We start from the raw sequence: 27,175 nt of genomic DNA on the forward strand, positions 1-27,175 counted from the left end.
AACCGTTCTCCAATCCTACTACTAAAATTAAATCTATCTCTGTTGAGGCTTAATAATAAAGCCGACCGCAACCAAAGCATGGGCAAAGGCGTATTTCACAACTGACGTTCAAAGTTACCGATGGAAAACCCTAACAAATAAATGAGGAAAAAAAATGAATGCCGGTAAGAATGATCACAACTGAAAATAACAGCTAACAGCTAAAACGAACCCGAACGGTAAGCACTTGAAGTTGGTCTCTCTGCGCTGCTGGTCTGCTACTCCTTTCGTTTATTTTCTATGGTAAAAATACTAACTTTGGGAGGTATTGGGATATTAGGCCATTTTGTGTTTTAAGACTTTTATTGTGTAGGAAAGAAAATTATCCTTTTTAAAGAAATTTTGGATAACCATTAATATCATTATTGATAACTAGTTAAAAGTTGAAAAATATTTATAAAATTTGGAGGAAAATTTTCAAATAACAAGACTTCCTTCGAGTTTCAAACTGAAGAATGCTCGTGTGCTTTATTGAACTATTTTATACAAACAGGACAGTCACTTTCAGCTTGAATTTTTGCTTGATATTTTATTGAACATACCCTAGCCCTTAAAGGGAGGATAAAGAGGAAAATAAAGTTATTTTTTATCGATTCTTCTTCTAATTATAAGACCATTTTGCATAGTGAAACATCCAGGAAATACCGTCTGCGTTCTTGAACAATTTATTACAAACAAGACTGTCACTTTCAGTTTCAATTGTATTTTACTTAACCTCGCTTAGCCCTTAAACACATTTTTAATCTTTTATTAAATGACAGACAAAAACGCTAAATCGGGTTCAAGTCGCCCATCAAAAGAAACACATCATGTGGCGTAACCAGGTAAGCCAGGGAAGAACTTGGTGGACGATAGACACAACCGACCACGGCCGAACGAAAGCCGCAAGTAAAGGTCACAAATACCGCTTCGATTGGAATCCCATCGTCAGAGGTTTGGAATGCGCATGGGAGCTCGACAGGAACAGGATGTAATGATTCATGTAACGATAATAAAACACCGCCACCTCTGGTAGGACGATCCTTCCGGAAAGTTATGTATTCCGGGGGTAGTAACTCCGAATCCATAACCGAAGAGTCCAGCCAAGTTTCCGTGTGGCCAATGATATCATAGCGCGAGGAGTTCAAAAGTGCTAGATCGTTCAGCTTGTTACGCAGGCTTCGAACATTGGCATGGAAGAAAGTGATGCAATTCGAACGTCGAGGGGGCTGTGTCGATAAGGCGGAATGATCCGGAGATGTAGGTTCTTGAATAGCAAAAAACGAGTCACTTAAGGCTGGTAGAGAGCAGGTCGGGCACATATAGGGCTCGTCTGAAGATATGATATTTGCACCCGACTTGATTTTTCATTTCACCCTCCCTTTAATAGTATGAAAAGTACAAATAAATATAAAACTCAATATTTACCCGCGACTAAATTTAAACATTCTACTTGAACATTTAAGACACCAGTCGCTGAACTGTTAATTTTATTGTTGAGAAAAATCTCGTTGATTACTTCAAGAAGACCCACTTTCTTAATAGTGGTAAGGATCTCATTGGTGACGCCATTATTCTATTAAATGCAATAAAATAATTAACATCGCATTTAAAGGAAAAGTTCAGGTAACATAACATTATACCTTTAAAAGTACGGCCTTTTTTAAATATAAAATGAAAACTAAATATCTCTCATTGCAAAATAATTAGCATTTAATTAGTCTTAAAAAAATCAAGCATTAAATGCTAATTATTTTGTAATAAGAGATCATATATTTCCTGTTTTTAACTTATTATACTTAATTCCATTTATATTCAGAAAAAGGCCGTTCATTTAAGGTATATTGTTTTGTTACCTGAAATTTTCAATTTAAAGCAAAGCGCGGGCCACCCGTAACTCGATTTTCGCTCACTAGATGGCTCTACCCAAAAATCTTGAAAGGCGGGATTTATATGGGTATCAGCCTGTTATTGGTTAATGCCATGACCAATAGCAACTTCAAATTAAAATTCGTCTGCACAGACTGCATTTCAAACTTCAAAAATATCGCGGTAGCTCTTGTTTTATGTATACCCAATCTGGAATTTGGGTATTCCCTTACAAAAAAGTGTAAGGAATTTAGGTAACTTTCTGGTAACAAATAGGTAACAATTAGGTAACCGTGGATTTTTGTAGAAACTTTTAGGTAACTGAAGTCAACACAAATTGTTACCCATTTTTCGGGTAACTATGAGATAACAAACAGGAAACCAAATGTTACTATGGGTAAAAGAGAGCCACTTTTAGGCAACAACTTGTTGACCTTCATACCGAAGGTCGAAATGAGGAAACTATTAAGTCACAATATGTTTTGTAATTTTCATGGGCCGAAAACAGCAAACTATGAGGACACAAGTTGTTTACTACTTTTCATTGGTCAAAAAACCGAGAACTCTGTGGTCACAATTTGTTTACTTAATTTATTTTAAAAACTATCAGTAAACTTTTGAGCTAGCTGACTCGTCTACTTTTTGAGGGAACCGAAAGACAAAATCAAAATTAAACATATTTCCGTATCTTATTTAATAAAAAAAATTGCCGAACCCTTTCACCTAACATGCAAACTAACGCATTGCACCGTGTTCTAAGGCTAATTACGCAGACGAGGTAGGCCTAGTTACCCGAAAGATAACTAGTGGGTAACATCTTGAAAACAAGTTTTAAGCAAATGTTACCTAATAGGGAACGTGTAGGTAACTCTCATTTAAAAAGTTCGGTAACTTTCAGTCAACATGGCGAAAAAATGTTAGCTAACGGTTCGGTACGTGTTACGCAGCAGTTTAGCGAACATGACCTTCGAAAAAGTATATCATAAAATGGGCAACAATCAGGTAACGTTTGAGGAACTATTTGTGACCTAAATTTTTGTAAGGGTTATTACGAGGCGGTTTTGTTGTGTTTATACTGATTTAATTAGTAGTATTATAAGAGATATTGGTATCCTTACGAAGGCAAGTTTGGGCTGTTAGAAAAATTTACAACTGTTTTCAAAGATGTGTGAGTAAACTATACGTATTTAATAATTATCTCGTATCCAAAGTTACTGACAACCACAGAGGCCTATAAAAGGTGGTTAACCAAACAAAGCAATGCATACACATATATAAATAAATATATATATAAATATCAAAAAAAAAATCATTTTATTTCACTACGCCACTTTGTTTTGAAGTTTATTTTGAAAAGAAATAAGTATAAATAAATTACTAAGTAGTTTTGATGGATTTATGGTTTTTATTTTTTAATATTCTGAAAATCACATACTAATTATTCTGCCTAAAAAACCCATAGTAATACAAGTTATGCTAGGGAAATGCAAAATCCCTTTCCTCGTTAGTGTTCTCCAACGCGTGAATTCTCTAAAAAAAGAAGCAATATCAACTTGCGAACATTTAAATTAGGGTATCATAAAACTTACGAAATGTCAGCTGATAGATTTTTGCAAATAGTATTTTAAAAAAAAAACTTATATTGAAAGATGGCCTTATAAGTTGTTCAAATAATGAATTGAATTCTAAACTTATTTCTAAGTGTTTAAAAGTGAAAAATATATCTAAAGTTAATGAGTAATTTGACACATTTCCGGAAATTTTAAAAGCGAAATAAATTCAAGTAATCCAAAAATTGAAGAAAATCCAATTTCGCGTTTACTATATTAGTTTCAAGTTAATCTGGGTAAAAACCCCTCCTGAAACCCTTATAAATGCCATTTGGGCTATTTATTTATTTATTTATTTTTAATTTGAGAATGTTATTCTGTATGTTATAAATACCTTAATAACTTCATTAGTAACTTGAATAGCGAGGAGTGGCAACTTGTCATCAAAGGCTTCCGTTAAACCTTTTAGCAGCCACGTTTTTAAGACTTTGAAGTTGGCGTCTCGATAAGTAACATTTAAAAATTGTTCCAAAAACGTACGAGTGCATTTTTTTAAGATGCGCAGAAGGAACTCGCGTGTCTGCAAAATAATTAGAAATACAAGAGTATTTCCTAAATTGCTCCTTCTAGGGTACCAATTATTAACAACATAAGTTCATAAGTTACGTTCATTCCATAAGTTTGTAACTGGCTACAAACTGGAGCTTGTCATGAAATGACGTAGGTGATAGATTCAGGGTAAAGCGACGCCTAGTGACGGGCTGTCAAATGCTTAGCACAGACAAAATAATAAGATGGAAGTCTGCAAAATTAACCACCGAGTGTAGTTAATCAATTCTCTCGAATTAGCTCCAGCTGTGAGTGTCTCTGTAGCATTACGAACTTGTTTTGTATAGGAAGTGTAATACTTATGGAACATATCTTATAAACTTAGTGTTGAACACCCTCCCTTTAGCATTCTGTAATTAAACTTACAGCAGTTGCATTGCAATCTGATTCATCGAGCTTCGCTGTTAAACTGAATATTTTATCCAATGAGAAACTATAAAATTCAAATTTGTAATTAGCATTAACCAGGCTTTTAAGGGGAATTTGACGAAATGGCCAGACAACCATTTTCGTAATTGATTTAAACTATTAAAATCACACAAGAAAACTTGAAAAATGCATCCGTTAATTATGTATAAAATTTATTAAGTTTAAGACGTGCTAAAGCAAATTTTGGCTGTGGTTTAGTTTAAACAAATGCGACTAGATGCTACCATAGTCAAGGGGTGGAGTTAACAGGCTCGCTATGGTTAGGAAAGGATAGTTTTAGCTCCGCCCTCGACATTAACGAGTTTTGATTGGTTCCTGCCTTTGGCATGTAGAAGATTAGTTAACGTGTTTCGGTTAAGACTATTTAACAATAAACAGAGATGGACTACAATGGAGAACCCTCTTATTAAGCTTATATGATACTTCTTTGAGCTTGTTAGCTATAAAACATTCGAAAACCTATGCAATATACAAAATTTACCGTAAACCCCCCCCCCCCCCAAAAAGTCAAAAACCCCTATGTGTTTAAATAAAAAAATTGAAACCTTCCCCTTGTTTGTTTCATATTGAAAATTTTTCGACTCAAAGCATAGCCATAACATAAGGCTTATGAGTGGAATAGTTTCGGGGAGTGGAATAGTAGGGGCGACGACAGGCGATGCCATTAGAAGAACCTGGGTTTTACCTTATAATTTTTCCAGGACATCTGTGCTTAATGGTCCTGGGTTACGGGCGCCAAAGGAGGGGACATTTGCTTAAAGCCTAACGCGCATTATTGATTAAAAGTAGTTGAGAGTTCTGTAGAATTCTCTTTCAGGGTTCGTACGAAATTTTGACATTGAAAATCCCTGATTTTTCCAGCTTATCCCTGACCATTTTAAGTATGTGTTTACCAGAGCCCACTTCATCACACCCGCCTCATATTGCTCGAAGCATGGTTTGATATACCGAATGAAATCCCTGACTTTTTAGGAAAACATTTTAAACTTTCCCAGGCTCCGTACGAACCCTGTCTTTATAAAGAATAAATTTATCTTATGTTTTGGGTCATTTACAATAAAGGCTAAAGGGAAACTAGATTTGCCACATTAGTGGTGAAAAAGAATTCTATATAGCCATATGAGAGCATCCTGACGTCAGCATGATGTGATTGGGACTAAGGAACTTTTAATAAGTTAACAATCTTGCAAATAAATTAAATATTTTGTATTACTAATCTACTAGCTGTTCCATTTAAATAGTAATAGCAAAAATGGCCAGCACATTTCCTAGTTAATCATAATACTTTAAGTTATACTCACACTTTTTCATCAATTCCATTCCTTAACTCGTTATTTTCAAGGAAATATTTACAGAAAAACAAACGAGCTTCCTTAATCTCAGCATTCCTGACGCCAATTGTTTTTTCCAGCAATGTTAAACTTGTTTGAAAGAATTCACTTTTTATCGGCAAAGCCCGCGATATGAACTAAATACCACAAAACTTGTTGTAGTAGAGTAAGTGAACAGTCTAAACTGTCACGTGGTAATAGTAATACCATAAGATATGTTCCATAAGTATGACCAGAAGTAAGATAAGGGACTAGAAGTATCGAGTTTACTAAAATTCTTCACTCGGCGAAAGTGAATATTCTTGATAACACACCAAGGGTTGGCCCTCTGGTAGCGGTTTCGGAATTTTCCCTCTCCAAAACGTGAGACGCTCGCGCGGCGGAAGACGGCCGAACTAGATTCAAGCACCCGCGTCCGTGTTCCGCGGCTTAAGGTTGAGGGGAAGGGGGTAGGAAATTTTGTTGAAACTCGACCCAATTTCTTTTCTCTCTAATGTAGGCGCTATGAAAGCGGCATAAACTCCTCAAATTTGTTCATTAGTGCTATTACCAATGCTACTTTAGCAATTTACTTCTAGTCCCTTATCTTACTTCTGGTATGACACTACCTATACTTCGTAATGCTACTGAGAGACTTACAGCTTGAGCTAGTTCGAGAATTGATTAACTACACTCGGTGCTTAATTTTGCAGCATATCTTATTATTATTGAGTCTGTACTAAGCCTTTGACAGCGCCTCGCCAGGCGGCGCTCTACCCTGAATCTATGACCTACGTCACTCACTTCATGACAAGCTCCAATTTCATCAAACGTATTATTTTTCCTACAAAATTTTTTATCTAAATTTAAATTCCTTATAGGATTTTAAAATTTTACTATAATTAAGTAAAAATTATAGGACCTTTCATAAAATTACAGAATAATAGACGACAGGTTCAAAAATATAGAATTTTATGGCAATTATAGGACCGCTACGCTCAAGGTCTGTATACCGCTTCGCATTATTAGGTCGGAGCATCCTTCAGGGGTGGTAAGCGGGAGATTCTCCTTTTTGTAGTAGGGGGGCTCTAGTAATTTTTTCCCTTACTATGACGTCTTACGTGGGCGAGAAACAAGTATCTGCGGTAGCTGCGTCCAGAGAGAAAACGTCTCTCTTGTCTCTACTTTGAAAATTGTATACCCCTTTCTTCTTCACCCCTACCGAACTTTCAACGGTTTAGGTAGGGCGAGGCCGATTATCCGTTATAAATTCAAATCTTAGGCGGTAACGGCGCGTTGCGCTTCGCCTTTAGTGGCTTTCAGACTAATTATTTCTGAAAGGTAAATATTATTTACGTCATGAACTTTTAATAGTAAGGTTTAACAAATCTACAAACTATTATAAGAATGAATTATTGCCATCACCTTTCAAAACAAACCAAAGCTGACGATGATAAAATTAAAATTAAAAAGTTACTACTTAATTGAAATAAAATTTGTTACAATTTTAAATGTAGGTCTATTATGGGTACATTATAATTATTCTAAATAACGGTAAACATTATTAAATATAGCAATTTTGAATGCAAAAAGACCCTCGTGTTTACACGTATATAAAAGCCTTTAACGCCGTTCTCCTTTTTCCGGACATACAAACTTTATATCTCATATAAGACAGCTCGCGTATTCTTTGGCGCCCACGTATGACATCAATGAAAAAAGCTAGACGAGAGAGGTAGCTAGAACGGTAAACCGTAAAATCCCAACACCGAATACGCCCGCCTTGCGCTACGCTACCCGCGCGAGCTAACTGACCTCCAATCCTCGACTATAAAAGAGTGAGAGCCACCTAGTGGCATTTCTTTAAACTAAACCTCAACCGCGACTTGCTTTAATTATATATTTAGCGGCTGATGCCAAAATTAAATTTTTTAATGATAATTGCATTTTCACATTTTCAACTTTTAGGCAAGTTTAGTATCAGCAAGAAGTGATATCTATTTTCTTAGCGCGACGCGATGACGAATATTACGTATTTTCCGACTGAGGAGAGGTTGGCGAAATAGCCCGGCCTCCTTTTACGTATAGCCCCCCCCCCCTTGGTATTTTGAAAGTGGGACTGGGACTATGACGCGCGAATACTTAGGCATCTTATACCTTCTCCCTAATAAACTAGATATCACTTCTTGGTATCAGAACCCCCAAGAATCCCTAAGACCCAATCTTCACATATACTTACAATAGGGGTAGTAAATTCATAATAGTTGTTTTAACTGTCACGGAGTCCCCCTTCGATTTGCTTAACAGAAATAGAAGTTCTAGGACCTGTAAGAAATGAATAGGATTATAGGATAAGTTTATAAGATATGTTCATCCATAAGTTTGTCACTGGTTACAAACTGGAGCTTGTCATAAAGTGAGCGAGGTAGGTTATAGATTCAGGGTTAAGCGACGCCTGGTGAGGCACTATCAAAGGCTTAGTAATACAGACTAAATAATAGTAAGATCACTACCAACGAGATACACAAGGCCCATGCGGGCCCCAATTTTTTTTTCTGGACCTTCTAAATCGCCACGATTTTCCTCTAGAGGCGCGTTTAAGTCTAGAAAAATTACGTAAACCTCACATGACCATCTGTCTGCTCTAAGTTTCGAACCTCGAGCGAAGGATTTCATGTGAATTGAGCCTAATTAGTAAGTGTATTAAAGAGATTAAGAAGCGCGCCATCTATCAACCACACGAGTCAAATATATATGGGTGAGTGACTCCCCCTTCGAAGTGAGCGTGCATGGGCCTTGTATATTTCGTTGGTAGTGGTAAGATGGACTGCAAAATTAACCGAGTTTAGTCTGCAATTCTCGCTTGTCGTTCTCGAACTAGCTCGAGCCGAAAGTCTCTAGCATTAAGAGACTTATGGATGGAACATATCTTATAAACTTATGTTACATACAATATTCTCGATTACAGAGAAAACAGTAAACATTGACTTAGGAAGTTAGGAACTATATATAGAAAAAAGTCAAAACTAACAGGCACTTTCGCCAAGGAATCCTCCTTTTTAACATTGGCATTGAAGTAGGCGCAGATTGGTGGAAGAATTTTATACGTTTCAGTCAAATCTTCCAGTAAAAACGGGTTTTGTGCTGAAATGAAACATTCGATCATATCACAAATTGTCTTAAGAGATAGTTTGCAAACAATTTGAAAATAATCGGATTTTAAGAGTCTGTCTAAAATACCAGAAGAGAAAATTGCAACCTGAAAGCCTCATACTAAGAGATAGTCAAATCTGGGACTCTTAAAGGGTCAGTAAACTAGACGGCGGACCATTGAAATTTTTTTTAAGTCGTTATTGACGTCACAACCCCAGGGGCTAAGAAAAACGAAAGCCCTTAAGGCATTTTCCTATTTTGGTGTTATTCAACCTTATCCGGCAGGTGATACAATTCAGGGTTCATACAACTTTTGGAAAAAAAATTTCCCTGAATTTTCCAGTATATGAAGTATCCCATGGAGCAAATGTTAACGAAGGAGGGGGGGGAAATAGGACTATTACATAATCAAAGGACATTCCCGTATCTCTTATATAACCAGAGTTATGAGCCTCCAAAAATGAGTGTAATGTTAATCCTATGGAACATTTATTATTCGGCCCCTGTTTGACGCAAATTTCCCTGATTTCCCTGAATTTTTCCAAAAATTGGAAATTTCCCTGAGGTTTTTGTCAACTATTTATTTCCCTGATTTTTCCAGGTTTGTATAAACCCTGACAATTGGGCCTATGATATTGCTACCAACGCCGATTATAGGAACCGCAGCGGGGGTCTCGGACTCTCGGGAGTGGGGAAGGACTGGGAAAACGCCGGAGCTCACAACCAATCGCGAGAGAGATTAGCCGGATGTGAGGAACCCCTTTACAATCACAAAATCATTCCTGTTTGACATGTTTTACATCAATGATTGTTGAGATTGGGGAAATCGTTTGCCTTTTTCCAAAAGATTCAAACAATTCGCTGACTGCTTTACAATACCAAACATTTCCTATATTAAAATATCCTGACAGGTCTTGGGCTGAATATTATTTATTCAGCATATTAAGAATTACAAGACGGCTCAAGGGCTCGTAATAGTAGCCATATCGTACGAGTGAATAGCCCCTCTATACCCTACCCTAATGAGTAGATAACCCCTCTATACGTTACCCTAATGAGTGAATAGCGCTATCTTTTTCAATGCTTAAATGATTTACCGTGCATAAAATCAGAGTGAATAGCCCCTCGATTCCCTACTCTAAACAGTGATTAAATTATAACCGTATAAATTTACTTATGCTGTAATTCTAATATTCCGGCGAATCGAAGAACAGATAGTTTTTAGTGATAATCCCCTCGATCAGTTTGCAACATAGACTTATGCCGATGCACACTTATCGCATCTTATAAATTTCTAACAAGGACTTATGCCCAGAAACTTTTGAAAGCGAAAGTTTAGTTATAGTGATTACGCATTTTAGTGATTATCCCCTCGAATTGCCTTTAGCAATGCTAAAATGATCAAACGCATAACGCTCATTTAAAACTATGTTAGCTCTATCTAAACCCACATTTGAATTAACCGCCAAAACGTTCCAGTCAAACATAACATAGATGACGATAGCTACCGAACGAGAACGAAACACATGAGGAGCGCGGTAGGAAACGGGGAAAATCGTTATCTATTTAATTAGCACATACATAAAAAGAAAATAAATATAAAAACCCCAAACATACAAATTCATAACTCATAAGTATCCGACCCCACAGATAAAAATTCAAAAGCTTCCGACCCCACAGATTAAGAGGTACCCCACCCCACATCAACCCGACATTTTAGAGATAAGAATAAATAATAAAAAACTCGAGGTTTCTATCAACTCTCTATGGTTCAGTTGGTAGAATGTCTGCTTATTGCGCCAGCGACCCGGGTTCGATTCCCGGGTCTGACCTGGGACCCTATTCTCTAACTACATTTGGATCGTTCCTAATCCAAATGATTTGGATTTGGGGTCGGCTCATCCCCAAATGACACTAATCCGTATTCTGTAACTCCAAATCCCTTTTCATTTGGTTCAAACCCTATCCAAACATTTGGCAAGCCAAATGGCCGGCCAAATCGTCATTTGGATAGCTCTTTTCCCCATTTTCACCCCGTTTGCGGCCGCCATTTTTTTTAAAGGGGAAAAAATTTGAGAGTGGGTTCTTTTTCGTGGTCATTTTCATATTTTTTGAGGATTTGTTTATGGATGGATTTTAAATATAATATAAAGTAGGTTTCAAGCTTTAATATGAGCCTAATATCATAATTTTCCACCTTTTTATTGTCCCACAATCTATTTCTAAACTTGGCCCTTTTTTTAAGGCGGTGAAATTGCGCTAAGCCTTGGCTTACTGTTAATTTTTGCCATTTAAATGTTTGCCTCTCGTTGCCCGTTACTTCGCCTTCTCTTATCGTCGTGTTTTTAAAGTTTAGACTTTGAAAGTAGTGCTTTGTTTTCTTAAATTTAACTTAATTGTATAAGATTTCAATATTATAATTGCGTTAAACGTCGGTATTTACGAATTCAAGGGACGCGCCTTGCATTTGAATTTCGTTCCCTCGAAACCACCCCCTTTAAGGGGCCGGACTCCGAAGGCTTTTTCTTTATCGTCTGTCAGCCCCCAAAACAGCTGTAGTGAATGTTATTTACTAAAAAAATGTATGCGGTCAGTGTGTTGTTTTTGCATTTTAATGCTTCTAATCGTGGTACGCGTCGAGGTTTACGAATCCAACGTGTGTTGCTAAATGAAAATCAAGGGTGGATACTATATGATCTATGCTTTAAAAGGAATTTGACGGCGAAAGTCAAGCAAAACGGTATTAGGCCTTGCCAAAAGTTGACAGCTATAGCGAGCCTTCCTCCGATAATCACTATCACATGTCAATGATGTAAGAAATTGACCCTCGGATATCCTGTGACTAGGAGATGGTTATAAAGTTACCAACTCTCGATTTTGGAGGTAGATACTGTCTAGTGACACTTAAAGTAACGATTTAATCTTAGAAACAGACTACCATCATAAGCCCAATATCGTAAATTAACCGATGTTGATATCAAAGCTTAACTCAATGAATCTTAAATATCAACATCAAAAATTATCTACTGAAAGAGATATCTACTTATATTCCATTCAAATTTCTCGCAACATTTCAAATTAACGAATAGAAATGTGCAAATGAAGTTCAAACTGATTAATTGGGCAAATTGCTATATTGGTCACCATTACAGATCACAGATAGATTTGCGCCCTTCAGTAGTGTTTATTATGCTTGTGAAATGGTAAGCGAAATCTGTGATTAAAGTTTAAAATAGACATGAGCAAAAACGGCTTTATTCATATCAACTCGATTACCGAATATCTAAATATGACCAAAATTAACAAAATATTCTCTTCATGATTAAAAATCTTGTTTGAAGCAGCAAGCCATCTAATCCTTATTTACCTTCCTCTTTCAGTAGATGATTGATTGATATTTCAGTTTCATTGAGTTTAAAAAAAATTGCTTCCACCATTGGTTAATTTACAATATTGACCAATCGACAATCACAAATTTTACTAACTAAATTAAAAAAAAACCGGTTCAAAACTTTATTAGTTTTGAAACGAGTTAAATTCTAATGTTAAACATATGTACTAGTTAATTCCTCGTAGGTAATTAATTTATTGCCTTAGTGAAATTAATTTTGAATTTTATATACACAAAATAAATGTTTACTTGTAAAATTTAAATGTAAAATGTGTGCATTATTTCCCAATTAATAAAAGATATCCACCTATTTTTCATTCAAATTAATTTCCCACTTAATATTAATTAGGCCTAATAAGCTTAAACTATCAAATTAATTTCCCACTTAATATTAATTAGGCCTAATAAGCTTAAACTATCAAATTAATTTCCCACTTAATATTAATTAGGCCTAATAAGCTTAAACTATCAAATTAAGAGGTTTCTTAATTGTACAAAATTATTACAATCTAACATGCAAAAATCCAAGGCTTAAAAACATTTTACTTTTATATTAAACGCTGCAAAAGAATTGACCAATAAACGCTAAGTAAAATTACGTAATGAAAGAGGAAGTGACGTACATTTGGTTTGGATAAAGGTTTGGCGGGAGATCCAAATGTCGATTTGGATTTGGGTTAGAGAATACGGTTTTAAGCGCCCTATCCAAATGGAGCCGATCCAAACGTTTAGATTTGGATCATCGTCCAAATGATTTAGATTTTTAGAGAATAGGCTCCCAGGTATTTACTGCTATTTTTACATTTAGCATTGAATTTTTTATTTTAAAACATTAGCTATAGTTCGGCCTAGTATTCGCGAATAGTTCGGCCTAGTATTCGCGAATAGTTCGGCCTAGTATTCGCGAATAGTTCGGCCTAGTATTCGCGAATAGTTCGGCCTAGTATTCGCGAATAGTTCGGCCTAGTATTCGCGAATAGTTCGGCCTAGTATTCGCGAATAGTTCGGCCTAGTATTCGCGAATAGTTCGGCCTAGTATTCGCGAATAGTTCGGCCTAGTATTCGCGAATAGTTCGGCCTAGTATTCGCGAATAGTTCGGCCTAGTATTCGCGAATAGTTCGGCCTAGTATTCGCGAATAGTTCGGCCTAGTATTCGCGAATAGTTCGGACTAGTATTCGCGAATAGTTCGGGCTAGTATTCGCGAACACTTAATATTAACTAATAGTACAGTCATTTTAGCCCAAAAATAGAGGGAACCCTGAACAAATTGAAACAAAGCTGAAAATTTCAGATTTTATAGATTTTTGGGCGCTCTTTAACGTGGTGTGGTCTCCCACACTCTCCCATTGGAGGAATGTCCGCCATATTGGAAAATGGCGGACAAAATCGAGAAAAAGTTTAATAACTCCGGTTCTACTTAACCGATTAACACGTAATTAGGCTTCAATTGTAGATCACCTTTAAACACATAATTCACCTCTTAAGATATTTTGTCCTAGAACTAACCGGAAGTTCACAATCTGACTCTGAAGATTAGCCTCATATAAAAATGGGAATTTAAAGCATTTTATGGTTTCTATATTCAGAATACATTTCCAAAATCGAGAAAAAGTTTAATAACTCTGGTTCTACTAACCCGATTAACAAGTTATTAGGCTTCAATTGTAGATTACTTTCAAACACATAATTCATCTTAAGATATGTTGTCCTACAACTAACCGGAAGTTCACAATCCAGCCGGAAAGGTAAGGCAAATTTAATATTTGAGTATTTCGAAACGGTTTCAAGCGAAATAAAGGCAAAGAGGGTTTTAAACCTAAAATATATTATTCCCACTATATTTTTACATCTTTAAGTGACGATGACGTCACGGAAAGGTATTATACTGGACGTGTGTGCGGGGGGTGTCTGTCTGTCTGTGTGTCGGTCACCGCGTCCGCAGTTGGCAATTCGGAGCAAACGTTTTGCTTCTACTCCCAACGTTAGGATCAAGAAGTGCGTGGCGATCGGCTAGGGTTACGAGAAACCTCCAGCCTCCCAGTTGCAGGGCTTCAACCAAAGGTTCATGCAATTGCGGATTTCTTATCATTTATTGTGAATCAATCGCCTTATATACCCTAAATTTCCAAAAATTGTTAAAGAGGCATACTCTAGAATTCAAACGTCAACAATAGCTATGTTTAAAATTATTTTAGGAATTATGTTTCTTAAAACGACTTCAGTAGAATTACGTTAAACTACTGACGACTAAAGTAATTAATATCAATTATATTTTCTTAATTATTTTCTTAATATTATCAGAAGGGGATAATAGAAGAAGGATGACACTCTGTGTCCTCTTAATGCTTTAGTTATGTAACGTCATTCTTCCCAGGCTCACCCTTTTAGTTTGCTTTCCCACTGATCAAACTACAAATGGGCATCGCACCGTAAGGTGAATTCTATAATTGTTTTGCACTAAATCCCCAGCAATCACCCCACAAACCTCGTCTTGACGTGGGACAAAAATGCACAAGTGCGTCTTGCCAAATAATTAAATGCTAATAGAGTAATGATGAGGGAACTATTTATCGCGTATGTGATTCGTTTTAGTAACCTTGCTCTAAATGTTCCGATGTTGGGAAGAGTGATGTTACACTTACCCAGCTTTGTGGTACACTTCTCTCGAAGAGAAGTATTATATACTTCTGATATTATTAATTGCGTCTCGTATCGGAGAGGTTTATTTTGGTTTACCAACTTGTATATTAGTATATTTATCAATATTGGTTAAGCTTAAGTTTAATCATAGTCCTCTACTTGAGGTTGAGCCTCAAAATCTCTATGTTCATTTGAACAAGATACTCCCTTGCATTGTCTACAAATTGAAGAACAGACTGGACCAGTTTTACCGCATTCACATTTCAAATCACTGACTTCCTTGCATTTACGAGGGATCATATGCAGAAGCTCAGCTGGAGCAGGTTGTAGAGTGGTAACGATTGGTTTGAGTTCAGATACTACCTGTCCCCAACCCCATTCTCTAGCATTTAGGCTGCTTCCAAGCCACGTTTGAACTTGGTGATAAACTCTATTTGAATGTTGCTTTGCTGCCGCACTTGTTGGTGGAAGAGAAGCTAATTCAAAAGCTCAATTCCATAATCTTCATTTAAAGTATACACTTGGTTATGTCAACTTTGTTTCACACGATTTAACTCAACTTTAGCCGTATTGACAAGTGTGGGCGAACAATGGTATATATTAAAACATTAAGTTTTATGATGGTAAAAAGGCTGTTTTACCCTCTCCCGTACTATACATTATAGCTCTTGTCAGATAAAAAAACAAAATTTGTCAGTAATAGAAACTATATGTTTAATTTTTGAAACTTATTCTGAAAATAGAAACCATAAATGCTATAAATCCCCATTTTTTATATGAGGCTAATCTTCAGGGTCAGATTGGGAACTTCCGGTTAGTTGTAGGACAAAATATCTTAAGAGGTGAATTATGTGTTTGAATGCGATCTACAATTGAAGCCTAATTACGTGTTCATCGGTTAAGTAGAACCGGAGTTATTAAACGTTCTCTCGATTTTGTCCGCCATTTTCCAATATGGCGGAAATTCCTCCAATGGGAGAGTGTGGGAGACCACACCACGTTAAAGAGCGCCCAAAAATCTATAAAATCTGAAATTTTCAGCTTTGTTTCAATTTGTTCAGGGTTAAAACCTATTTTTCCTGTACTATAAGGAGAAAAACATTTAGAAGCTCCTATATTTCAAAATACCCCTCCTCATTGTTCGCTGAGCATTTCTTTCGTTACCTATGCTTGTTTCATGCAATATGTCGTTATTCGAGAAACAAGATGACCCAGTCATATAGTTTTTACCGCCTTCTAGTGACAAGAATTAGTATTACTATATGCATTATAAGATGACCCCAGCTAATTTAGCATTTCGGGTTTTTTTTTTCATTGTTTGTAAAATAGCATTCCTATTATGAATAAAATCAATCTAGTAATAAACTACAGTAACTTACTCATTAGGTTCATTTTAAACTTAACCTACAGAACTTTATCTTAATTAAATTACAGAATAATATTTTTTAAACTAGGGTCGGTACTGGTAAATGTGAACGATTCTATTTTTTCTTTAACATTTTGTAGCTAATTTTTGGGCGGCTTAAATTCCTTTTAAAAGGGCTCTATTTGTAGATTGAATATTGAGGATTACGATAAAAATGGTATGAACATTGTAGGAATACGTGGATGAAAGATACGAACCTATATACACACCAACTCGGACTAATCAACTTAAGTTGATGCCAATTTTAGGTGTTGCTTAATACAATACCATCGGGGAATAAGCTCTAGGAAGAGTTAAAATAATCCCACGATAACAAACCTTTAATCGTTAGATAGATCACGTTTTTCACTATAAAATTGATATTAATATCTGTGGTTTCGATTCGGAATTCGATTTTAGAGTTGGAAAAAACCAGGTAAAAATTCAATTGTTTCAAGGTTAATTAGAATCCTTTTTAAGCTATTTTACTAAAAAATAAAAGTAAAAGTTATAATATTAACTTTAAAATACATCATTGACCCAAAAAAGACTCAAATTTCGCGCCATTAGTAAGTTTATCAATTTAGCGGTAAGAGGGCGGTAGCTACGACTACTTATTGGGCGGGAAAGCGAGAAAATGAGACAGCTGTTATGCGACGTATCGAAATAAATAGGACTTCTCAACAAATTATTGAACATTTTGACTCGGGTATTGATTTAACTATATTATCCTATTATCACTTATCACATCTGCGTAAACTTTAATCTAGGTGCATGGATTTAGGCCCTACGTAATGGTAGCTCCTTCAGGGTTGCCACGGAATTTTCAGAACCAAATTCCCTGACCTTTTTCTCAGATTTTCCCTGACCTTTTAGGCCGAAAAAGTGAATGTTTACTGCACGTTTCAAGTGGTTATAATTAAATAAACTCTCAACATTAAATTTTCCCATGTATTTGTTGCACCAATACAAATAAGAAACATTTTAACTATAAATAACAGTCTAAGAGAGCATTTACTTTACAAAAACAATTCTAGACATTTTTAAGGATTAATCTAGAGTTTTCTGTGTTGAGAGAGCATGAGGAGAAACTTTCATTACTCTTTCAATAAAGACTTATTCCCAGAAGTTTTACCCACTAAAATCAAATTCCCTGACTTTTCCCTGACCTTTTCGGCCCATTTTTAAATTCCCTGACTTTTCCAGATTTTCCAGGATTTCCAGGTACTGTGGCAACCCTGTCCTTTCCTAGGGCCTTTTTTATTCCTCCCATTTGATTATCATTGTTGTTCACATTTGGGTCCAGTGTTCATTCACTACCTCCTTCAGTATTTAGGGTCAGGGTGTTTACATTTACCAGCGATTGTTCACAATTGGGGTCCTCCGAGGGGATTGGGAAATAGGATATTGTGCAAAATTTAAGAGAGTTAAAAAGCTGAAAACAGCGAATTGTGTATAAAGAATCATATTTCATATCCTGAAAGTTTCTGGTGTCTAACGTTAGCTCCACGGAAGTTATTCAAAGATTTGCAAAAAGTGTCCATAATTACCAGTACCAACCCTATAGTAACTTCCTCAATCGGTTAGTTTTAAACTTAACTAAACTACATCATTATTTGTAAAGTTATCATAAACTATAGTATCATGATAATATTAATTAAAGTATAATATTAATTAAATTAAAGTATAATATTAATTAAATTAAAGTATAATATTAATTAAATTAAAGTAAATTCCTCAATTAACTTACTTGAAACATCATTATTTATAATTATCATTAATCTCACTCGTGAATTTATATTTATTTTAATCTTAATTAAATTACAGAATAATATATATTGAACTATTGTAACTTCCTCAATTTTAATTAAATTAAAGTATAATATTAATTAAATTAAAGTATAATATTTATTAAATTAAAGTATAATATTAATTAATCTACAGTGAATTCCTCAATTAACTTACTTGAAACATCATTATCTACCATTATGATCATTAATCTCACTCGTGAATATATATTTATTTTAATCTTAATTAAATTACAGAATAATATATATTGAACTATTGTAACTTCCTCAATCGGTTAATTTTAAACATCATTATTTATAAAGTTATCATTAATCTCACTTGTAAACGTGGACTGCTCGCTTAACTAAGTAGAGTAGCAGACGAGTTTTCAAGAGACGATATCATTGGTTAACTCATGGTGAACTTTGCCTGCTAATTCGTTTCTCTCTACATTCAAGACTGATAAGGTTTTAGGAAAAGAACTCTAAGCTTCAGACGTGACTTTGAGGCCGACTTAACGTCATATTAACGTGGTAGTGGGCGATTATTTAATTTCTCTCTCTTAGCGCGAAACGCCGCAAACGCGCCTAGACTCGAGATGGATTTCTATCCCAGCTTATATCTCATGAAAGCAAAGGTTTATATAAGCATTCTGTGGCGCAGTTCTAGCGTACCGGGTTTCCGAACCGTAGCGTTGACGTTGGAGCGTTCGAGTCCCGTTGGGGATTTGGAAATTTACGAAATAAAATAATATGAAGCTTAGCTACCCTAGGTCCATCTGTTAGCGTTTTAGAGCATTATTTATGAATTATGAATAAATTTGAATAAATTAACGCGAAAAGGCGGGGTTAAGACGCCCAACCAGCCGTAACATAGGATATAATGGGGGAAAAAAGGGGGTAATATAGGGGGGAAAGGCACTAAAAAAAGGGGGAAATGGGGGGAAAAGAGGGGGGAAAGGGGGAAAAAGTGGGGGTGAAAGGGGTAAAAGTGGGGGTAGTAAATTTTCGGTATAAATGCATTAGTTTTTAGCCATCAATAGATGGCGCTAAAAACTAAAAAAATAAAGAAATATTGCTAATATGGTGTGTTACCACGAACTTTGTTGTGACGTCACATGCTCTTATCTCTTACCAAAAATAAATAGGGGAAAGTGTCGGACTCTCTCCTTCGTCTGTGACATGCATTTGGAGGGGTGAATGCATACTCGCGAAATCTGTTTCATCCCCCTCGCCTATTCACCATGTACCTAAGATAATTTGTGATATTGCGCGTGAAGAAATAGTGCGGTTTTATTTTACATTAGTTGCTTTTGACTGAGGCTAACCGTGACCACAATTTAATTTGATGATGTACATGATTGTATTAATTTAGTTTGCTAATATTGATGTTATTTACTAATATTAAAACCATTTAGCTTATAATGACAACCCAGGGCCTAAGTTCGAACGAAATTCTGAAGGATTTTACCCATGAGTTTTTTGAAATAAATGATGATTTGCGGCATTTTCAATTTATTTTTGGCGTGCTAACGTTTTAAACAAATTTTAACCTCGTTCAAACCCGAAAATAACACTAAAGAAAATAGAACAGAGCGCTAAGGTCCGAGGTTGTGACTCTTCCTTGAGATACGCCTATGCCAAATTGTCCAGTTTGGTGGCGTTCAAATTTGAATGGTTAAACACCTCTCGCGCGCTTGAGCGTCTCGAAATGCATGTCAAGCTAAGGCAAAGCAAAGAGGGTAGAAAGAGGGGAGTAGAAGCTAGCGGCTTTGGCAAGGCATTTTGGGTGTTCTCGCTTTTCCTTTTTATTTATTTGTTATATTTTCCTCCTAATATCCGGTTCACCGTATTTCAACCAATAAGAGGGTAGAGAAAGATGCGCGGGCACACCGGAAGCTTAGAGGTAAACTTTCAAAGCGAGAACACTCCAGCCAAGCCTTCTACTCCCCCTCTTTCTACCCTCTTTGGGCAGAGACAGGAAAATATGGCAGTCCGACACTTTCCCCTATTTATTTTTGCTCTTACCTTATTTTCAGGCGACCATATTGGCAGTCGCGAGACGTCGTCAGCTTGGGTAATACAAATTCGGGACCCAATATTGACGTCACAGTTTTCCCCCCTAGCTTCGTGGTAGCACACTATAACTGTTGTTCTTTTAATTTTCTTATTTTTTTGCTTTGAAGCCACGGAGAAAGGTCTAAAAATGTAGAAACTAAATTTACCGTATTGCCAGGTTTCATTAGCAGCGTTCAGCTTGGTGTACCATAAAGGCGCCTTAGGTTACCGGTTCCGTATAAAAATTAAAATCCGACACTGAACCGAGAACTCGGTAGTGGTTGCTGAACGCACTTACACTTTTCAAACTTTGTCAAGAAAACAAGTAAGCGAATTCAGTTTTGTACTTATTGTCATGGAATATGATTTTAAATGGAAAATTTATTAACGAATAGGATTTTATTTTGCGCTTAAATACTTTTTAGTAGCATTAAAGCACTAACAGCTTATAGTTTCACTTTGAAATATTTTTATAACGTCTTTTTCAAAATATAGAACTTAAGCCTCGGTTAATGAGAGCTGCTTTCTTTGAATCTTTCAAGTTTCAAGGCTGCAGCTAAGGCTTAAGGGAAGTAAAAATAGGGCGGGTTCGCTACTTCGCTGGGGGGAAAAAATTATTAAAAGTACGGTACAGACCCGTAATTAAGATAACCAGGGTTTCAAGAAACTAAGTTCGATTAATTCAAGAAATTAATGTTTAAAGATTATTCCAATGCACCTCTTTTCTTCAGTCTGTTTTTCAGTCCCTTGGATATTTTTTACTATTAAAATAAGCTTCCGTTAATCATTAATGTGAAAATAGTCCTTGAGTAAAACATAGGTTAGTACCATAATAATAAATGTCTTTATTTCAAAATCTAGTTTCCAATATGCATCGCCAATTTACGTTTACCTAAAATACAACGGTAAGAGTTCAACTCTTTTATGGGGATGAAGCTTATCGCGCAAGAGGCCGCCGAGGTGCTAATAGGGCCATAGGGCGACCCGCCCGAGGCCGTGGGGCGGCGATCGGTCGACGACCTGGAAGGCCCTGGGCCGATAGCTCCACCTGAAAGGCCCTGGGCCGATCCCTCCACCTGGAAGGCGACCTGGTAGGCCCAGAGGCCGTGGTATTGGAAGGCCCCGAGGCCGTGGTATCGGGCGTGGTATCATACCACCCCGAGGCCGTGGTATCGGCCGTGCTAGAGGATGTCGGTACGGCCAATCTGTACAATGGAACGGAAGACGAGTCCGTGGTATAAAAATTCATTTATTGCTTAAAGGTTAAAATTTACAATTATATTATACAATTCCGATTAAAGGGGGATCGTTGGAGGCTGCGCAATCTCAAGGCGATGAAATTGAAGGAGAACGAGCTCCAAATTAAAGTAATATTTCCAAATAGAGTGGTAAGACCGAAGTACAATGGTTGTGTTTATGGGGAATTTTTCAGTCTTAAATGTTCTTTGACATTTTGCCATCCAGGTCAGAATAAAAGTCGTTGACGGATGACCCCTTAAATAAATGAATAAATAGGCGTAAATAAATACAGTGGCAAAACTTTCATGGAACATTTTCCACTCACGCACATAGCCCACTGTACTTTGGTTCTACCACCCTTTGGATGGGAGGGGGAAGAAATACTGTAAGTTTCTTAGCAAGTTATCGTGATTGATAACTATGGGTTTGTGTCCATCTCATGTGTTAAATAACTTTATATTCATCTATGTACAGGGTGTTTTTGAAAAGTCTGGCCAAATTTAGGTAGCGTGTTCTTGGAGTCACTCCGAGTGAAAAATTCCAAAGAACCATGTACCTCAATTACGCCATTTCAGAGTTATGAGCTTTCAAAAGTAGCCCAAAAATCAACAAAATTGTGAAACTTGTCATATGGCTTGCTCATCTTGTTTTCGATTAAACGCTCAATTGCATAAGCCAACCGAAAGAAATGAGAGACTAAAGGTTTGGAAACAGAAGGGGGCGATTGTGTGTAGAAGTGTGCTATCGCTAAGAAACATGTTTACATTTCATTAACACAGGTTGTTTTAATGGTCATTAGCACAGGTACTTTTAATTGTTATTAACACAGTACAAGTTAAAAGTCATAATCAATATTTAGCACACCGAAAATAATTTCACCACAAAACAAATCAGTTGTTGTAGCATTCAATCATATACTGGGTACTGAAGATATTTATCCATAGTTTTTGATGTCTTGGCTGGTTAAGTCACGCTATAGGATAGGCAACTCCCTATTTCATGGTTCTTTGGAACACGCTACCTAAATTTGGCCAGACTTTTCAAAAACACCCTGTATATCTCTCGCTGCCATAACATCGTGTGTTAACATCTGCAATAACTAGCTAAAAAGTTACAGAATTTCCCGCAGGTCATGATTCTAATTTTAAATCATTTCCTTACAGGAGCGCCATTTAGATTTGATCATTTTAATTGTTCTTTATCTTAAATATTTATTTAATTTATATCCAATTTTTCTTTCAATAATAAATTTCTTTTTTTTTTGCAAATATTATAAATTGTTTTTAAATATAAAATCTCTCTTATTATCAAAATGTGTCAGACCTTTTCATTCACCCTTTACTGAAACGTGTATCTATTTTACATCATGACTTAAAAGGAAACACCCAAACTTTCAACATCACATCTACAAGAAGTCTGGGAATGTCAAAAGGGATATTTTTTCAGGATATTATTGAGCTATAAACAAGTCAACTCTTCATTTGAACCGTTATCTTTTAAACACAAATTTATCGCGCAATTTTGCATTTTTCGTAAACCCAAGAACTGTTGTTTCCCACTAAAATCAAATTGCCTCGCTAAATTTTTTCAAATTTCGAGGTATTTTTTGGAGTTCAATAACAAAACTCAATGCATATTCCAGGGATTCAATGATACGCGGCAGTCTAATACGCGCACCATGAAACAACCATGAGTCTTCAGCCTCTCTAAACTCCGTCAAGGTCATTTTCCAGGTAATTTCACATCATCTCTAAGGAATGCATACAGCCCCATATCCGTCATTAATTTCTATGAGTGATTTGTGGGCTGGGCTTGAACACTTCCCGTCACGATTAACTAACTGTCATTTCAATGGTCGATGCAACAGCTAGGCAGCGAGATGGATTATTCGCATCATAAATTTCGTCATACATAATGATGAGTCTAGCTATTCCCACAAAATCTCCCTTTTGATGACGTTGCTGACGGAGACGGCGAAAAATACGTTAATCCTTTTTACCTCTGTCGCTATGACCCGTCTCTTCTTTCATGCCCCCCCCTAGGGAAGGGGGTCGTGGACTTTGACGTGCGCCCAATACACCCTGTTCTCTATTCCTGCTTTGAGCGTCGAAAGTTTTGCACGCGCATCCTTCATCCATGGTACTCATTTTGATAAAGACAAAGGACACGGTGGCATAACTTACTTTCCCGGTGAGTCGGTGACTGATATAATTGATCTTCAATCATAATAAACAATCCGAAATTTCACCATACAATTTATTTAAAAACTAAGACCTACAAAGAAGTTTTCTTTCTTTCAAAGCGTTAGTTCTCCGTTTATCTCAAGTTGTAGTGGCCAAAAGAGCCCCATGAAAGTAAATTAGCCAAATTGTTTAAAGGTGGCAATAAACAAGCCTATTTGGAAAAGGTAGCAAATCTTTACAGTTCAAACCTATCCAATTTAGTGGAATTTAGTAATATTTTGTAAAAGCGGTTAATGTTTTCCGTTGATAATAACAAAATCATGGTGATACTATGGGACTAACTAACGCTTAGAAATTCATTTTATCCCTAACCTGGATACATAATTTATTTAAGAACTAAGTATTTAACACTTTAAAGGTTGTACCGTTGTTTTTAACATAATCATAAATAAGGTGAGACCTAAGAAGATCTGTGTGTGTAGTGGTTGTAGAAGTGACAATCGCCAAGCGCAGAAACAGTACATGAAAGATGTAGAGTTTATCGCCTTTTCACAACCTAAGTGTAATTATGAAATTTGGACAGAATTGATAGGTTGGAAAGAATACCCAGTCTCAATTGGAAATATATATATATATATATGACTGCTTTTAAGGCTTTTTGCTAACCCCCCCCCCTTCCCCTTTTAAAAATTGAATCACTTTTCCGGTTCGCATCAAATTCTCGCTAGGGTGCGTTGTCACCAAACATTTCTCAGATATTCAGGCTTGCGTTAGTTAGTTCCATGGTTTCAGAGAAAAGACTGGTGGCGCCCCTACACGCGGCGAAGGTAATCTAAAAATACGTTTTCAAAAATGCAGAAATTGCAACTTGGATTTCCCGCGCTTTATTTAATAACTCCTTCGCTCGTCAACAGAAGGCGCCACCCCATCACATACGCCAAGGAGAAGAAGCGAAAAATCCCTCACAAAAACGTTCAAGCGCCGCCTTCCCCAATAGTTTAGGCTTAAATAGTATGTTATAATGTCTATGGTTTTGGAGCGTTTTCATAAAATCAATCAAGCGAGAAGTTATGGAAACAAGTTAGATCATTTATTGTTTGGAAAAATAAAACCAATATTAATTTTTACAAAAGTTTAAAATTTAATTAAAAATGGAACTGTAAATTTAAGGCCTTCCTGAACTGGCCTATAACTAGGTTCTTGGAGGAAAGCGTGGGCCAATGTTTGAAATAACTCAAAAATTTTGGCTTTAGGAATTTTAATTTAAAATCTAATTTATCATTTTGGCTTTAAGAGTTTTAATTTAAAATCTAATTTAACATTTTGGCTTTAAGAGTTTTAATTTAAAATCTAATTTAACATTTTGGCTTTAAGAGTTTTAATTTAAAATCTAATTTAACATTTTGGCTTTAAGAGTTTTAATTTAAAATTCAATTTAAAATCTAATTTAAAATCTAATCTAAAATCTAAATTTAAAATCTAAATTTAAAATCTAAATTTAAAATCTAATTTAAAATCTAATTTAAAATCTAATTTAAAATCTAATTTAAAATCTAATTTAAAATCTAATTTAAAATCTAATTTAAAATCTAATTTAAAATCTAATTTAAAATCTAATTTAAAATCGTTCCGTGCATTCCGTTGAACACAGAGTTGACCACGTCTTTGCGCAACTCGTTATAAACGTCCAAATTGCTTTCCACGTCGGAGAAGACGCGATCTGACAGAGTTTTATTGTCAAAAACGAGTCCCTCCCTCGCTTACCATCCAAGCCACGCTTACCAAAAACATACTGCGTCCTGGGAATGAGGCAATCGTTGGAATCCAGTTGATAAATCTCATTGCGCGGATTTACTTTCCAATCAACGGAAACGTTGCTGTTTTCTCCCTACGCAAACTTTAATAGTTAAAGGGGGGTTCCACGATCTAACTAGGTCGGACTGTTAGGAGTTGACGCTTAAAACATGAATGGCTGAATGCGCGACTCTCATTTGGTTAGAAAGAAACTAAAATAACAAAATTGGGAGCTTTCAGTTGGAGGAGGAGCAGAGTCTCGTGACAAAATTTACGCTGCCATATTGGTGGGTTTAAAGCGAGAACGAAGCTGAGATCACCCAATATGGCTACCAGAACAGCGGTAAGACTTGGGAGTGTGTGACGTACTACCAACGCCTACGTTATCAGGGTAAAAACGGCTAAATTTTAGCTCGCACATTCAAAATACAGTTTTATCAATAAATATCATTTATTCAAGGTTAATTATAGGATAATTTGTTAAAGCTATGATGCGTAAATTAATTAAAATATATATTTTCCATGTTTTTCTATATTTTACCCTTCATATTATAGGTTAGTTTAGGTTGGGTTATGTTATATTTTTAGATATATCGTGGCTAGGAAGAAGGAACTGGTGGGGTTTTTATGGCTATGAAAATATCGATTAAAATAGTTTCCGCGACTTAAATGTAATTAATTATCATATAATTAACATCAAGAAATTAATTGGAAAAACTGTATTTTGATTAGTGGTCTGAGATAAAACTTGATAATAACAAAAACAGGCGCGCATTTAGCAGCACATCATAAAACCTTTCTGAATTTAGCACGCGTTGTATTGAAGACGAAGAACACTAACTTACCTTTCTATTATCAAGACAGGATTGCGGTCGTCCTTCTACCAAGGCTTCTACTCGCTATTAAACTCATGCAGAGGCTGCAGCAGAGCACCCAAAATAAATCTTCGCTTTGACGACGCCATAATTAAACTTAACTTTATTAATTAAATATTCGGCAAAAATATTTTTATAGTAAATTTCACACGTCAAATCGATAACTAAACTCTATCACGACCGGTTTGCCGTTTTTATATTCAATCGCCTCCGAATGCGCGTGGCTTCAAAGAGAGTATAGGGGAGGAGTGGAAAGAGGGGCAAAACTTGTCTCGCTTTTCTACCGCGCATCTTCAATGCGCAGTACCGAGGCATTTCCGTTTGAGACATTAAATGGTATCGTAGGTGGCGCTATTGAGCCGGAAACTCCCTCGTACCGCTAGCCTTGCCGCTAGTATAATTTAAGCGAGACATAACTATTTACGCTTGTGGAGCGGGGGAGCTTCCACTCCTCCCTTATATTCTCTGTGGTGGCTTTCGCGAATCTTATTGGTCAACAAATTTTCAATCTTTATAAATGCAGGGATGGAAATAACCTGCGAGGGAAATAAGGCCGTGGTGCAGGGCAAATGATTAATGATCAGTGGCCAATGTCCCGTGTATTGTGCTTATTTCCGGTCCGGAAGCTGCGTGATCGAGTGGACCGTGCCGGTGTACAGTCTGTCTGCTTCTATCATTTTTCCTTGAAGGAGAGAGACTCCCTTATTGCCGGGAGTGTGGCGCACTCCTGTAAGCCAAGCTACTGGGCGGCAAAGTTTGAGGGAATACGACACATGTCGGCGATCCTACCCTGTAGGTGCCGACTGCCCCGTGTCCGCCGGAGGTGACTTGACCCCCACACCCCGCCCGTCACCTCCCAAGTA

General features: G+C 36.4%; 2 protein-coding genes across 5 annotated transcripts in view; one reads left to right on the plus strand and one right to left on the minus strand.

Moving 5' to 3' along the window:
* Positions 1 to 474: 474 nt before the first annotated feature.
* Positions 475 to 9,273, minus strand: LOC149668150 (uncharacterized). 3 transcript variants are annotated; one of them, XM_089841017.1, is made up of 5 exons: positions 8,817 to 8,995; positions 8,025 to 8,110; positions 4,413 to 4,479; positions 3,832 to 4,017; positions 1,782 to 1,874 (listed from the first exon to the last, which is right to left on the minus strand). In XM_089841017.1, the coding sequence occupies exons 1-5, from the start codon at positions 8,949 to 8,951 to the stop codon at positions 1,818 to 1,820; spliced, it is 531 nt and encodes a 176-aa protein (XP_089697143.1). In that variant the 5' UTR covers positions 8,952 to 8,995; the 3' UTR covers positions 1,782 to 1,817. The 3 variants fall into 3 exon arrangements, with proteins under 3 accessions (XP_089697142.1, XP_089697143.1, XP_089697144.1); XM_089841018.1 differs by lacking the exon at positions 8,025 to 8,110 and adding an exon at positions 5,777 to 5,914 and having other exon boundaries at positions 8,817 to 8,945; XM_089841016.1 differs by lacking the exons at positions 1,782 to 1,874; positions 3,832 to 4,017; positions 4,413 to 4,479; positions 8,025 to 8,110 and adding exons at positions 475 to 1,285; positions 1,447 to 1,594 and having other exon boundaries at positions 8,817 to 9,273.
* Positions 9,274 to 26,788: 17,515 nt separating this feature from the next.
* The window catches only part of LOC149668151 (uncharacterized), a 30,134-nt gene continuing 29,747 nt past the window's right edge, over positions 26,789 to 27,175 (plus strand). Inside the window, exon 1 of one of the 2 annotated variants that reach the window (XM_089841021.1) lies at positions 26,789 to 26,970. The gene's annotated coding sequence lies outside the window, so the exon portion shown is untranslated. The remainder of the gene's footprint in view (positions 26,971 to 27,175) is intronic. The other variant, XM_089841022.1, reaches the window with a different exon arrangement.

The sequence above is a fragment of the Phalangium opilio genome, unplaced genomic scaffold, assembly GCF_054372755.1.
Source record: "Phalangium opilio isolate 3A_F unplaced genomic scaffold, DU_Popi_V2 ptg000056l_1, whole genome shotgun sequence".
NCBI classification, from domain to species: domain Eukaryota; kingdom Metazoa; phylum Arthropoda; class Arachnida; order Opiliones; family Phalangiidae; genus Phalangium; species Phalangium opilio.

Bases quoted from the DNA above. Each gene is read 5' to 3' on its own strand.
- LOC149668150 (XM_089841016.1), bottom strand. From the start codon at position 8,951: ATGATCGAATGTTTCATTTCAGCACAAAACCCGTTTTTACTGGAAGAT. The intron at 1,595-8,816 runs GTTAGTTTTGAC...TGCATTTAATAG, and splicing joins ATTCCTTGGCGAAAGTGCCT to AATAATGGCGTCACCAATGA. The intron at 1,286-1,446 runs GTAAATATTGAG...TTGCTATTCAAG, and splicing joins ATGTTTAAATTTAGTCGCGG to AACCTACATCTCCGGATCAT.